This window comes from Hyposmocoma kahamanoa, unplaced genomic scaffold, assembly GCF_003589595.1.
Source record: "Hyposmocoma kahamanoa isolate Upper Pololo Valley unplaced genomic scaffold, ASM358959v1 63, whole genome shotgun sequence".
Taxonomy (NCBI): domain Eukaryota; kingdom Metazoa; phylum Arthropoda; class Insecta; order Lepidoptera; family Cosmopterigidae; genus Hyposmocoma; species Hyposmocoma kahamanoa.
The window spans coordinates 8,482,685-8,497,652 of NW_020653851.1; the positions used below are offsets into that span (position 1 = coordinate 8,482,685).

At 37.4% G+C, this 14,968-nt stretch overlaps 1 protein-coding gene across 2 annotated transcripts in view; it reads right to left on the reverse strand.

Annotated features, from left to right (window-relative positions):
* LOC113230434 (cilia- and flagella-associated protein 161) overlaps positions 1–14,968 on the reverse strand; it is a 28,901-nt gene that overhangs the window by 9,696 nt on the left and 4,237 nt on the right. Inside the window, exons 3-7 of one of the 2 annotated variants that reach the window (XM_026464366.1) lie at positions 14,336–14,408; positions 9,120–9,276; positions 5,658–5,742; positions 3,908–4,066; positions 2,866–2,955 (exon numbers count right to left, since the gene is read on the reverse strand). In XM_026464366.1, coding sequence (XP_026320151.1) covers positions 2,866–2,955; positions 3,908–4,066; positions 5,658–5,742; positions 9,120–9,276; positions 14,336–14,408 — 564 coding nt within the window. Of the gene's footprint in view, positions 1–2,865; positions 2,956–3,907; positions 4,067–5,657; positions 5,743–9,119; positions 9,277–13,540; positions 13,605–14,335; positions 14,409–14,968 lie in introns of both variants that reach the window. The other variant, XM_026464367.1, reaches the window with a different exon arrangement.

Genomic DNA, 14,968 nt, shown 5'->3' on the forward strand with positions numbered 1-14,968 from the left:
TTTCAAGACTGCAAGATCAGTTGAATAAAATGCATCCAGAAAAGAAAGACAAGAATGTAGCATATTTTCAACACCTAGAGAAGAAGCATAATACTCAGCCAAGTGTAGCAAAACTCTTTTCGGCGGCTGCTAAGCAAGATGACGACGGACTTTGAGCTTCGTACAATATCTCTTTGTTAATTGCTCAAAAAGGCAAACCACACAACATCGGAGAAGAGTTTTTGAGAGAATTTTGCCAGCAATAAAGGAAGTAATAACTACTGTGCTTCATAAACCGGCCACAGATATTATCCGAAAAATTCCTTTGCGTAATAATTTTGTGCGAAGACGAATTGATGAATCTTTTATGGCACCCTGTCATAGGTGCCATAAAAGATTCATAGCGTACTTAAAAAATAAAATTCCAGATGTTTTTGCTGTACATTGCGTTATTCATAGACAAAATTTGGTTGCTAGAAATTTAATTGAACGACTATTTCAATCACCGCAATATGTCATCAAAGCAGTCAAAAAAATCCGTAACAGCTCTTTGAATGATAGATTATTTCATCAGCTTTGTGTTACGAATAACGAAGATTTAAACCGTTTGTTGTTTCATACTGAAGTTCGTTGGCTATCAAGAGGCAATTTGTCTAACTCGATTTTACAACTTGTTTGATTCTGTGATAGAGTTCTTGGAAACTAAAGATACAGAATTGCGCAACAAGCTCATTACATCAAAGAATGATATAGCTTACATGACAGACCTGTATAAATTGTTCAACGACATGAATCTCCAACTGCAAGGCGATGAACTCAATTTAATTAAAACAAAAAATGTCGTTGCTGCTTTCGCAGCCAAACTGCTTCTACACAAAAAGAATATGGGCAGATGTATTTCACAATTTTCCGAATTTATCAGTATCCTGCAATAACGACGTCTTGTTTGCCAGTGCCAATATTTGGAAAACCTCCACATTGACTTCACCGAACGATACCAGGAAATTTTAAATTTGGAAATACCAGACTGGGTGTTGGATCCGTTTTCAAATGTCAACACAGCAATATCACCTCAACTGGAAGAAGAACTTACAGAATTGACAACGAACGAGGAAATAAAAATCAAGTTCAAAAATGGCTGCCAAGAATTTTGGCTACAAAAACCGATCCCGCAATTGTACCCTGGATTGTGGTCAAACGTTCAACGATTCTAGATAGCATTCCCATCGTCATATTTGTGTGAACGTGGTTTTAGTGCTGTGACAACGCTGCTTAATAAAAAGAGAAATCGTTTGCATGTTACCGAACGTGGTGACTTGCTTCTGTTCTTGAGTAAATTAAAACCTGATATCAACAAACTTATTAAACAGCATCAGATTCATCTTTCACGTTAGTTTTTATATTAGAATCGATTATATTTGTTTTATTTTGAATAAAAGATACTCTGCCTGAATACTATAAAGTTGCGTTTCAATAATCATTTTCATTGGCAATTGTAGCCCGTAAGAGTTAACTTGAGACCTGAGCGCCGTTGTGTACTACCTAGTACGCTCAAGTCTCAAGTTAACTCTTGCGGGTTATAGTAAAAGTCTCGTTTAGAATGAATGTTTAATCTCCGCTAATATAGCTCACAATAATTAATTTAAATTGAAGTTATAGTGGTTTTTAAGTACGTGAAGAAATGGGGGCGCTAAAAAATAATTTATTCTCAAAGTGGGCAGTAGACAAAATAAGTTTGGGACCCCTGGGTTAGATGAACAACCACAATTTATTTTATAATTATACTCATTTCAGTGAATTCAAAACTTTAAAACGCTCCCATATAAACGTGGCAATTTCGACATACGATACTTTACGTAGGAGGCGTCTTTTTGTTTTACTTATTCGGCAACGTACTTTCGATATCAGTTTAAAGGTTTTTGATATCTCTTGTTTGGACGAAATAATCGTCTGGGCACACTTAACGATTACACCCTGTATAAATATATATGAGCTCTCATAGGTCTTCTTTGTTTATGTGTAGTTATTAAATTGACAAGAGGAAGGAAAGTAAGGGACATCTGTCGCCGCGATACGTGACACCACGAATTTAGTCGTGTCGCAAAGGTACATACAATGTGACAGCCGTGCTTAGCAATAAGCAACTCCGTATAAATATAATTATGCTATAAAATCGTCACGTTTCGCAGCAATGGTTGTCACTGTGTGAGAATTGTTCAAAAGGGAATACATTCCCATGCGGCAAGATTTACTGTGTATAAATGTTTAAGTATTTCGGTAAAGTACCTAAGGTAGTGGAACCAATCATGGACGGTTTAAGGTTTTATTTTTTGTTTTAGTCTTCTAATTTTGGATGGGTTACCCTGTGGAACTCGAGGTAAGGTTTAATTGATTAAAAAGTCTTCTAACAACGAAAGCGCTTTATTATAGAAGTCACCACACTCTTAAATACCACATTCAAATATTATTATAATAGACATACCTGAGGCGCGGTCCATATATTTATTTCCTTATTAAATTTGTTATCACAGTCCTATTTCACACCGCGATAATGGCGAATAAAGATGGCCGCCAGTCAAAATTTAAGTGATGTCTTACATTTTAAACAGAAATTATAAAAAAATTTGAAAGTGAAAAGAAATAATTAGCGTTTTCTTATTTTTGTCGGCATAGTTCAAAAATGTTCATGTTTGGTGCACTGTCCATCATCGGTTCCACTGCCTTATACGGATTTAGAAGCATTTAATATACATACTTGTATACCGAATTGTATATAGAATGCATACTTGTATATAGAATACCGAATACCTACTTATGTCATAGATACATATTATGTTTACATAGTGTTGCCCTCGACTAGATACATGATTTAAAGTATGTACATACAGGTCCAAAAAAGGTTGTCATCCAGTTTTGATTCATGACCGCAAGATTTGTATCCGCAACACAATTCTTTATAAGTAACTTCGTACCAGTCTGTATGAAAAAAAAAGGAAAAATAGTTTATTTGTACCATCACAAACTACAAAATTCTTGATACATATATTAATAAGTACTAGTTGTATTAGCTAATTATAGTTTGTGAGGAAGCTGGAATCTAAACTAGGTCGAAACCTGTGCTATAGCTTCCAGTGAGTATTCCAAAGTATGTGAGGTAAATGAGTAAATAAAAAAATACAATTTACTGCACAGTTATTTTTGGGTTAGAGTATAGAGCGACCTCTAAGGACGCGTTGAAAGCGAATAGAAAATTGTAAATTCACTAAAGGCGCGCGAGTGCAGCGTATCCACAAAAGCGTCTAATCAGAACGCGGTCTAAATATCTGCGAGATTTTCAAGGGGTGATTCTATCTAAACTTTTACAATGGGGACGTCTTTGAAATCGAAAATGAGTTGTGCCCTGGAAAAATTTTATATCTACTCAATTCAATGAATATACAGAACGGGTCATGTAGTTTCCCGCTCCGTCCCCATATTTAAATGTGTTCAGTAGACTCCTATCTACTGAAGTTACACCGTCCGTCACTTCTTAGGGATTCGCCACATTTATTCAAGCCGGTCAGAAAAACCTTTACGTCTATAACTCAATTGTCATGAAATCGTCTAAATGTCAATAATAAGAGCGAAAATGACGTTGCGCGTTTCGTATCCGCTCGGATCGCCGACGCTAAACGCCCAATGTCATATTCGCTCTTGTTACATGGACATAAAGATTTTTCTGAACGGCTTAATTCGAATCCGTTTCAAGAAGGTCCAGTACTCCTTTACTTAATTCAAAAATACTGTCGAATGTTAAGTAAGTTAAGTTAACACAAGATGTTTAGATGGAACAAGATGTTTAGATGTGAGCGCTTGTTTTAGGAAGTACCTACTGGTCATTAGGTTTTTTTTTTTCATAACACCTAAACTGAGTTTAAAGTTACATTACCCTGATGGGACTGCCAAGTAATTCGAGATTGTCCTTTGTACACAGAGGTGAGGTAGTCCAACGGCAATTGGTATCTTTACTTGTGCTTAAACGGATAGGCATGACGTCCTTGGGGGCAGGAGTTCCTTCCGGGTTATAGCGCACATAGAGTGGCGCCGCCTAAAAATAATACACAAATTATAAATTTGTTATTACCTTTCCGGAATATTTGTCGGCACATTTAAGCGCAGGCCACACTGCGAACGAAGCTAGATAGCTTAGCTAAATATGGATACGTGTGGGAGTGAAGGGCGTCATTTTTACATAGCTAGTGTAACGTTATACATACATACTTACTAAATTGAAATCGGGGTAGGCAGAGGTTCCCATCATCATGCGTTCAATACAATAATTTTAGTCACCCCGAGCGCCGTCTTAGCGCCGACGGTAAACTGTTCTTTTGTTCGGCATTGACGTCATGTTGGCTGCGCCCGCGCCGCCGCCCCGGCTCATTGCCGCCACGGCAGACGATCCAACAGCTCTCGAGAGAACGCACGTCACAAGTAATATGCTACGTATTTTAAAACGTAACCGTAGTTTGGTGTTCGTCACTGTACGTTCTTCGAAAATATCATCAGTATTTAAAATATCTTATTAGTGCATAAGTGTAACCCCAGTTTGGGTAAGTGGTATTGATGTTGCTTGTTGCTAGGCTGTGCTTTAGACAAATTATGTACCAATTTGTTACGTATTCGCAATGCTTGGGAAGTTGCAGTTTTGCATGATTATTTTTATTTGTGTTAACAGTAAATGCATCTCAATTATGATTATGATTATATAGATTTATGTTGCAAAAGATAAATTATTGATTGTGCTTGAATCTGTTGAATAATTATTAGTTAATGTTCCAGTCCACCCTCGCATTTGCACAAAGTTACTTAACGCTTTACTTTATAGTTATATTGTAATTCCGTGTCTGATTGTGAACAACCTTGGCAACACAACTACATAAGTACTTTTCCTTTCTGCCGTTGCCGTGGACACAGCGTTTTCTGGAACTGTGTGTAACGGTGTTTTGTTTAACGGCACGTTCCAGGGTCCAAAGTCCGGATTTGAAACCGTTGCCTCCGCTTCGCTTTCGGCTTAGTACGATCTTCGAGCAGGCAAGCGACTGTAACAACTCGGCGTTTCCCCGCCGCTGAGCGTCCGTCTTCCACCCAGGCACGGTATCAGGGCAGTAAATAAGTAAACACGGATCGAATTGTCTGTGTGAGGCCGAACCACGTCCTTTGCATGTCACTGAGCTGGCCGTTGGCCCTAGTAAATGTTTTATTGCGCAGTTTTGTCTTTTGTTTTATTAAATACCTAGAAGGACAAAAGCCCCTACTGCGACACTAGCGAGCTAATTGAACTAACCCAACGATCCCGCTACTTACTAGTTATTTTCTTAGCTTAGCTTGGCATGCAACTACGTGACCTAAGCTAGCTAATTCATCTTAGCTGACATAGTTGGTTGCATGCAACTACGTGAGCTAGCTTCGATCGCTGTGTAGCCTGCGCTTTAGGCCTAATAGTTATTTTTTCAGTTCTACTAAGCACGGTATATATTAATCTGTCAATATGTTAAATTGCACCTTGTCTCACTTGGCTGAGTGTAACTTTTGTTAATTACTATAAAACGTAGAATTACTTATTCGTTATTTACACTATGGCTTTCAATATTAACTCTTGAACTATGAAGTCTGAGAAAACTTTAATGATTAATACTAACATCGGGATCACCGTAGTTTTCCGCTTTCAATAAAAACTCATCACCATAATTCACTTTCTCTCCGTGAATACTTTCATCTTTAGTACTGAAACATCAAGGATATTGTTAAATCGTCTCCCAGCGTTAACTCACATTTGGTACAACAATCAAGGCCTTAAAAAACACACTGTAAAAGGTCAAGGTACCTATTATTGAATATTTAAGATAGATTTATGGGTCGGCTAGGTTTAAATATTTATGGAATATTTAAAGAAGGAAACGTTAAGTACCTAAATAAATAATAACAATAACGCGCGCACACTCACAGCCCCTAGGAAACCCTATATCTATGTATCGTATATTATATACAATTTCATCATATATTATACACAATTTTAGAACTTATGTCAGAGTTTAGGGAAATACGATAGAGGCGTACTTACCTAGCACATAAACACCCTCAACACTTAACATAGCCCCGCACTAGGGAAACCTTGTATCGCGGGTGCCATGGACACACACATAGCCAATCACAAATTACACTCAAACTCACTAGGGAAATAAATGCAGGCCATACAAATATTTCTCCCGGCATGGGAATCGAACCCGGTGCCTCTGCGTGGCAGTCCGGCTTACCATGCCGTTCGGCCACGGAGCAAATTACTAAACTAGACAGTTACTAAATTAGTAATAAAATAAATCAAACACCAATGAACAAACTATAATCTAAATCGATGTGACAATTTTCAAAATTGTTTCACATTTTATTATGATTTCATGTGACAAGGCGAACAATTCATGCGCCTGGTGGTAAACGACACACCTACCTACAACTGTTGCCCGTACCCGTACCACTCAGAGCTTTTCAAACAAAGATCTGAAGGACTTTGTCACTGTACCCATCACTCTGAGACATAGTTTCCCAAAGTGCCCCAAAGTGGATGCTGAAGAGCAGGGTAGAGACGTCGCGGAAGCTATTGGAAACAGTTGATGCTGTACACGAGGTGCAGTACACCGCATTTGAAAAAAAAACCTGAATTACGTGTATAAACTACACTACAAATATATATTCTTTGTCCTTTTAATTTTTTATATTAAATTCATACAAAAAATACGTATTATTTTTTGTGGTGGTGGGCGTTGAAATTTTTTTATCTTGCCCAAGTGGGCTGTGAGCCAAATAGTTTGGGAACCTATTCTCTGAGATATACAGTATAAAGTTGACAAGTCTCATATGCTTGAAATTTCACCAGCACGCTTACCCTTACAACTAGTGTTGTAAAAAACTCGAGTCCGGGCGTCGACAAATTCACAAGACGGCACTCATGCAGAGACTCCACTTCTTGATGTATTATGAACCTATCCAGTTTCCGAATATACTCGAGTTCGACATTAGTGCTAGAGTCTATTAATGTAACGAGTCGAGCTCGAGTCTGACAAGTACCTACCTGAGCGGTGGTGTTGTGTGTTAAACAGTAGTATAATTGGACATAGTTATGCAAACAAGAACCAACCCCCACCTCGTGTAAAATTGAATTATGTATTTAGGTAGAACACCAGACGTGTCCTTTACCCGCTCACAAAAGATCATGGCAATATCCCAATCCAAAACGGAGAAAATAAAAGTCCTTTAAGGTACCAACCCTAAATAAGTAACTTTTTAATAGCTAAAAAGAACCATGCTGCTTAACTTCATAATGTATTTTTTTAAATATGCTAAATATATCCAGTTATGTCACATGTACTGAAGTACTGTAGATCTTTATCGTTTTCATTACGAAAACTGGAACATGTTTATCGTTGACGAAATAAAAAGATACATAATTTCTTCTATTTATTGCTGTATAATATAATAGTTTTCCCATATCATTCTCAATGCTACACATAACTCACGTTGTTTGTCTCAAATAGTTTACCTATTTACTTCTTCACACTGTTTTTACAAAAATCTAATTATCTCGAAAGTGACATTTTGTGCGTTGGTTCTAGTTTGCATAACTATGTCCAATTAAGTACATTAACATCTTTTTTTTATTAATCACCATACTGGTTTTATAAATAACCATATTTTGTTTTTTTAATTCGTTGGCAATAGCAGTTGTTCAGTAAAATTGAACCCTACTTGTCGTACTCGAGATTTTGAAAAGTTTTGTTCAAAAAACTAGGTTTTGTTCAAACTTCGAGTTAGGTTTACAGCTAGAGTTCTTTTTAGATTCGAGTCGGTGCTCCAATAACTCACGCTCGTATCGACTCAGATTCGGAAGTGTTTTACCACCGACTTGTGCAAAATTGAGTCGTAATAAATGTACTTCTAGACTCCCGGAATCGAATTTTTTCAACACTACTTAAAACTTGGACGCAAAGATGCGCACGTTACTGCTTGCCGGTAGAAATAGGAATAGTGACAGTACCTGGATAAACTCTTTCACAAGGAGCTCTACTGCTACTAAAAGATCAGTGGACACATTAAATGCAAATTATACACTCTACCTAAGTCGCCAAGCATTTATATATCGGTCTAAAGGTCCAATTCAATAGGCTACTGGTTGTTCCTTTCCGCATGCTCCACTTTCCATGTCTAACTAAATGTAGTTTATTATTTTATTCATAAAATCTGTCTAACATGATTTAAAAAAATTGTAACGTGCGGATTTACAACGCGCTTAATGCAACTTATAGAAGTAGCACATTGTATAATTTAAAGTACAGCCCACCATACCTAACAAAGACTCGGAGTCGCCCATAAGTCGTTGCTCGTCCAACGTAACTTGTTTTATATATTATCTTAAGCTGTTCATGGACAATGCTTAAACAGTACCGCACACAAAAATGTCACTGTATCTCTTTGTGCCGTAGTACTTATATTGATTCAATATAATATGTTCAATGTCTTGCTATGTTATCTATTATTTATCTTGTTATGTTGTTTCGACACTTCACTAAGGATTCTAACTGAAAATCTGTGTTAGGAACGCATTGCGTATTCTAGCAAATACTGAGTCATTTGTTACCGCGGCTGACACCACGCAAAGTATCTCTGTATCTAGTTTAGGTACTGTTTGTGTGAATAGGTTGTGTTTTAATTTAATGATTTCTTTGTTTTATGTTTTGTTTCGTAATAATTTTTAAAGTTGACGTTAAATGTTTTAATTATGTTTTTTTTGTTTCGTTTTTTTCTTTTGTGGTGTCATTGTGGTAAACAAATAAATGTATTTTCTTACTTTCTTTCAATGCAAATCAAATAAGTGCAGTGTTGATAATAATCAACAACGTACAGATTTGATTTGAAATTCTCTATAGAGTAGCAATAGGCGACAACAACACAAAGTATTTCGAAATTGCACTGTAACAGCCCGTAGTTACTTTTTGATATTTATATAGCGAAACGGGATACCCGTTCTACATTTCTGATATTTAATTTTACGATAAACGTCGTTACTGTCTATTAAACGGGTTAAACTAAAAATACCACAATTCTCAAACCTGAGTATAACAAAAGTGTTCCGACAGCATGGCGTGATGATGGGCGACAGAGTCATGAGGCAGCCATCATTGATATTTTGCATATAGTCCACCTGACGAGCAGTGACCAAGCCAGACAAAGCTAGTCCATATTGCTTCTTACCATTTGTTTCTGTCGCTATTAAACAGTGTTCTTTATTAGGTCAATGAAGATTTTTTCATTAAACGCATACTGCATATTTAAAGTGGCTACTTACGAAATATTACTAAACTACTTGTTACTGCCTCTCAAAGTAACACAACGATTACCTTCAATGAACACTATGTCAACTTAATTTTTGGATCAACTTTCGGGCCCTTTACAGATCCCATGGTCACGGTTGATCTGTAAAGGGCTCCGAAACGTTGGTTTGCTTGAAAAAACAAATATACGCGATTTAAATCCGGAAAAATAGTTTCATTTCCTGTGTAATAATCGCGAAAACCTAACAACTCGATATGTTTTTATTTTGTTTTTATTTCTTTACTTTTTTCCCAAAATTATGTTTTTTTTTTCGAATTTTGATTTTTGTTTTTCTCGTTTTACAAAATTCGGGAAGCATAATATTAGTAAATAAATATGGCAGTTTCCAATAATAGCAGAAAATGACCAAAAAATTAAGTTGGCGTCATTGACTTACAAATAAATGGACGACGGGTCTAATACAAAAACCACGAAAAAAATGTCCCAAGTCAACCTATTCGAAATTTAAATTGCTATGTCATCGCAGTATCGCGCTGTCCGTAGAACAAATGAAGACTAAAGCGGAGTGTCGCGCTCTGTATACGATTTTAGCGCCTTACAATTGCGGACACTTTTTAGCGCGGACCCGACGTCCATTTATTTGTAAGTCAATGGTTGGCGTAGTGTTTATTGGAGATATCGATAATATTGAAGCTAGAGGTCTTTTTTATAAATTCGCACCCTTGATATTATAAGGCTACATCTGCAAACTGACAACTTTTCAAGAGAGAAGTATAAAGATTGTACAAATGAAATTAGTCGAAACTTTTTTATACCTAAATAGAAGAGTTATAGAATTTCATAGAATATAGTTTGTTTCATGTAGTTCGTATTATTTGTATGACTTTCATGCGACAAAAGTACTTTTTGCCGTATGTTATGTGATCGTGGCTATTATAGATAGGAATTATTGTAGTGTTAGTTAATATATATAGACGCAGTGTTGATACATGCTAACACGAGGATTCCAATTCTAATCTGTAACGATGCATGTGTTGATCTGTGGCTGTGCCTGGCTGATACAAAGCTTGTGCCTTGTATAATAACTCAAATACAATGACTCTATCACACACAAGAACAAAACACACAAGTCAACGCTCATGATTGAAATATAAACCCATCGAGGGTTATATATGTATCAACCCTATACGTTCCATACATGTGTGGGTGTCGGTTTTATGATTGGATTTCCCATAAAGTTTCTTTACACCAAAGCCTACGAGAACTGCCTTTTATATTTCGGGATTAGAGAACAATAACAAATATTTATCACAGAAAATCACTTTATTGTTTTTCAAGATATTTCCCATGAAGATGAAAATAGTTATGACTACATTTAAAATAATTTTCGAAACACTTTTTCCACTCTAATTGAGGTACCTCCATAACACGCGTTTTAAATACATCATCGCTTCTTCAGGCATAAAAAAATGGAGACCTCGATTTTTTTTTTGATGTGCTGGGATAAAATGAAGTCATTGGGTACCAAATCGAACTATACGGCAGGTGACCCATCAAACCGACATTTTAAGTGCTCAAAAATTCAATTGTTTGACCCAATGTCTGAGAGCTCGCATTGTCGTGCTGAAGAATGATCAGTCTTTGGCGATTGGTCTTTCTATTTCTTTACTGGCAAACAAATGGTTGCGTACCATTCAGGATTGACCGTTCTACGTTGTTCTAATAGTAAGGTTGCGTTATATCCAGTCTTTCCGAAAACCATGCGACTATTTGCTTTGAAGTGATTCGTGCGCGAACAGCGAAAAGCTGTTCGCGCACGAATGGTTCTGTACGGCACTGTATGGGTCTTTACCCATACAGTCGAGCGCCGTTTATTTTCGGGCTCATACGCGCAGATTCATGTTACGATGTCATAGACGTCTTTTGGAGTATAGCGATCGTATTTTTTTAGCATTTCTTTCGACCTATCGACATGACCCATAATTTGAGCGATCGTCAAATTACGTAGGGTCTAACGCGAACAAATCTTTTGGTTGACTAAATGGTCATGCAATATTGAATGAATGCTAATGGTCACATGACGATGTTGCAGCATCTGTTCTCGCACAGCGTCAATGTTTTACGGAATAACAACCGATTTTGGAAATTCGAGTTTGAGTGATTAGAAAAACTAACAATAAACACGTTCTTGATGAAGCTTCATCGTCAAAAGTCGAATAAAGTTCATCAATGCAGTCTTGTTGAGTTAATCTATGTCGAAAGTTGTAAAAAATAATCGTACAGAAATGTCCACGCCTGAATTCCATTTTTTGACTGAGATGAATTTTTAAAATTATTTTATCTACACACATATCATAAACTCTCTTTAATGTGTTCAAAAACCGCAAAATTACGACCAGCATAAATGTAAACTAGTTAATAGATTCAGGCGTTACTTTGCGGAAGTCCATATTAATAAAAAAGGAAGTAAATTAATTTGGTACTCCGCGAACCCAGTGAAGGTTAAATCGTGCAAAATAGCTACGCTTGTGTTGAATATTTTTTCATGGAGTTAATTATCCCACCCTCCCTTCGCATAAAATTAATAAAATAAATAACACAAGCGCAACTACATTCACAAACCATCACCCGACACGTGTTTCGCCTCTCCACAAGGTATCCTCAGGGGTGTTGACTGCTCGACGCTCGGCCAAAGAGTGAGTTCGTGTTTTTTAAGGACACTTTGCAGTTGGCCGCTGATGGCCTTGACTGCGCCACCGGAAGAAAAGGGCGAGCTGAAGGCTCATAACCCGTAACGTAAACTACAAACTAAACTTAAAACTAAGTAGCGGGCCTGAGGGCGCCCAAGTGGACACGGACCTCGGCTCAGGGCGCTACTGAAGACTTCCGCCAGAAGGGCGTACTATTGAAGAGAATCTACCACTGTACGTGCTGAACTGAAGGGCTCTGCGCCGGCGAGGACGGTTGGTGCGTGAGGGACGGGACTGATTAGCGATCTGGTTGACCTTCATAGTGGCGAGAGTGATAGGGTCGTCAAGTTGTTGAGGACTTCACTTGGCCGACGGGTCCTACGTACGCGATGGGGGTGTTCCCGGAGGGGGTCGTAGTTGGATGCAGCCACCACGAGGGGGTTGGGGTGGTGAGGACCAGAGTCGAAGTATTTCCTCGATGCCTGTTTCATGAATGGGGCTATTGTGGGGAGCCGTAAATCTAGGAGGTTAGCGTTGCGCAGGTACCACGGGGCACCCGTCGCGTTGCGCATGAATCTATTTTGGAGAGCCTGCAGGCGGTGTATAAGCGCGAACGTGAGCTCGTTCCGAACGGTTGGTGTATTTATACCCCGCTACCCCCAGTGTTGTTATTGTTGAAACTCGAAAATATATAATACCAACACTGGGGGTAGCGTGGTACAAATACAACTCGCCTGTCGGCTCGTTTCATAAACCCACGCTCGTATTTTAATGCTTTTCATTGTGTAACAGTCACATAAACTACTATAATGCGACTGTTATATATTGAAAGGCATTAAAATACTCGCCTGGAGGTCCCAGGTTCGATTCCCAAATATCGAAAGATCGAAATATTTATATGCCTACATTTATTTCTCTCGTGAGTTTCGGTGTAATTTGTGGTTGTCTATGTGACCCGCGACACAGGGTTTCCCTAGTGCGGGGCTATGTTGAGTATGTGCGTTATTAAAAAAAAATATTTAAAAAAAATAAAAAATTATAAGCTCTCTATGATGTGTTGAGGAACCGCATGTAACAACTGGCGAAATGGCGGCAAATAAAAACTTTTCTCACGCATGTCACACAATAGTAGATTGTACGGACGACGGCGCATCAGACTACACATTTTTGTTCGAAAATCGCCTCCAGTGCAACGGAACACGTCAACCCCACTATCATATCGTTCGATATCAAGTAACGTGTGAAATTTGTTTACACATTACAACACAAAACATTTCATTTCGAATAAAACTTCATCTTGACTGATATTAGAATTGTGGTCGAATCAAATTGTTTTGTTTTTTCAGAGATGTTCGAAATTTGAATGTAATAATAACATCGAATTCGATGTTATTATTGGTTAATTCGTATGAAAAGTGCATTAATGCTAACGGAGAATGTTTTGAGAAACAACAAATTCATTTCTGACCATTTATAGTATTTTTTTCTTATTCATTCCGGAAACTTACAATGCGCCCCACGTATACGATGGAGACGTGGAGTGCCAGATCGCAAAATTAGGGTTGCCAAATCCTGAAATATAAAAGGCAACCCTCGTATAATTAACAATAGCCAGACAAAGTCCAACAAATATAACTTTGTATTATCCCCAAACCATAGTACAGGGGATCTTAGTTTGGGAACTAGACACAGTTTTGTACCTATTTTTACCCGACTGCGGGAGAGTATGTTTTTCAAGTGTATGTATGATGTATGTCCATTTCTTTTTCACACTGTACAGCTTAGAGGATGGAAAAATAGGCTGTACAGCCTAAACGACTTGAAGGATTTAGACATATGAGGTATTGTTAGATTCGTCTTGATTATGGGAGCGTCATAGGCTATATCATCGAGTATATACCTACTCGATGGGCTATACAAATTAACAAAATAGTGAGGGGAGAATATTTTTTTTCTTTCCAGCTAAATATTTTTGCAGTCAGGTTTTTGTTTTTTTAAATAATTTTTAGACATGTTTTTTATTTTTTAAAAGTTAGTGCGCATTTCATCTCCATCTCACCTGATGGAAAGTGATGATGAAGTCGACGATGGAGCATTCACACCTAAATAATTTCTATTCACACTCGCCTTAAAAAGTGTTTTTTGAGCCTTTTGTTATAAAATTATTATTACGTAAATAAAACTGTAACGTTATAATTAAAACTTTTAAAGTAATGCCTGGAAGATAAAACGTAGGAATAATAATCTAATTGAATTTAAAAATTATAAATATAATTTGATATTACAATCTTGTACCAACTAACCTGGCATATCCAATGCGACGACTTGAACATTATAACCAAATAACACAAACATGCCGCTTATAGCAAGAGGTCTCTGAAATAGATAGGTTGACAATCAAAAATGGAAAGGATAACGTAGGGTTGTTTTTAACCCACTTCAAAAACGGAAGAGGTTCTCCTTTTTTTGTATGTTACCCGATTCCTCCGACACTTGTAAACCGATTTCGATGATTCTTTTTTGTTGGAAAGGGGGGTACCTCAGTAATGGTCCCCACCAAGTTTGAAGAAAATATTCTATCTATAATGGTGGCAAATTAGGGGATGAATCTGGGTTATTGAATTCCACCCCCTTTCCGTTAACCGGTGTAACGAATCGCTGCAGTTGCTACAAATCTCTTTTGTATATACTTTATAATCTATAAGTTTTAGTTTTATACTTAAATTCTAAATTTAAACGTGATTGTTTTTGGCGCCTTTTCTTGATTTGTGTTTGCTGTTTTGCTTTGATAGCGACATACGTGTTTTGTAATAAAATTATTAAACTGCAAGTACATTTGCTTGGCCTTGCTCAGCCGTTGTTAGCACCCAACCTTTAACCCATTGATACAGACCGCTACAACCGGTTTCAATAAAACTTGGCACAGAGTTGTAATT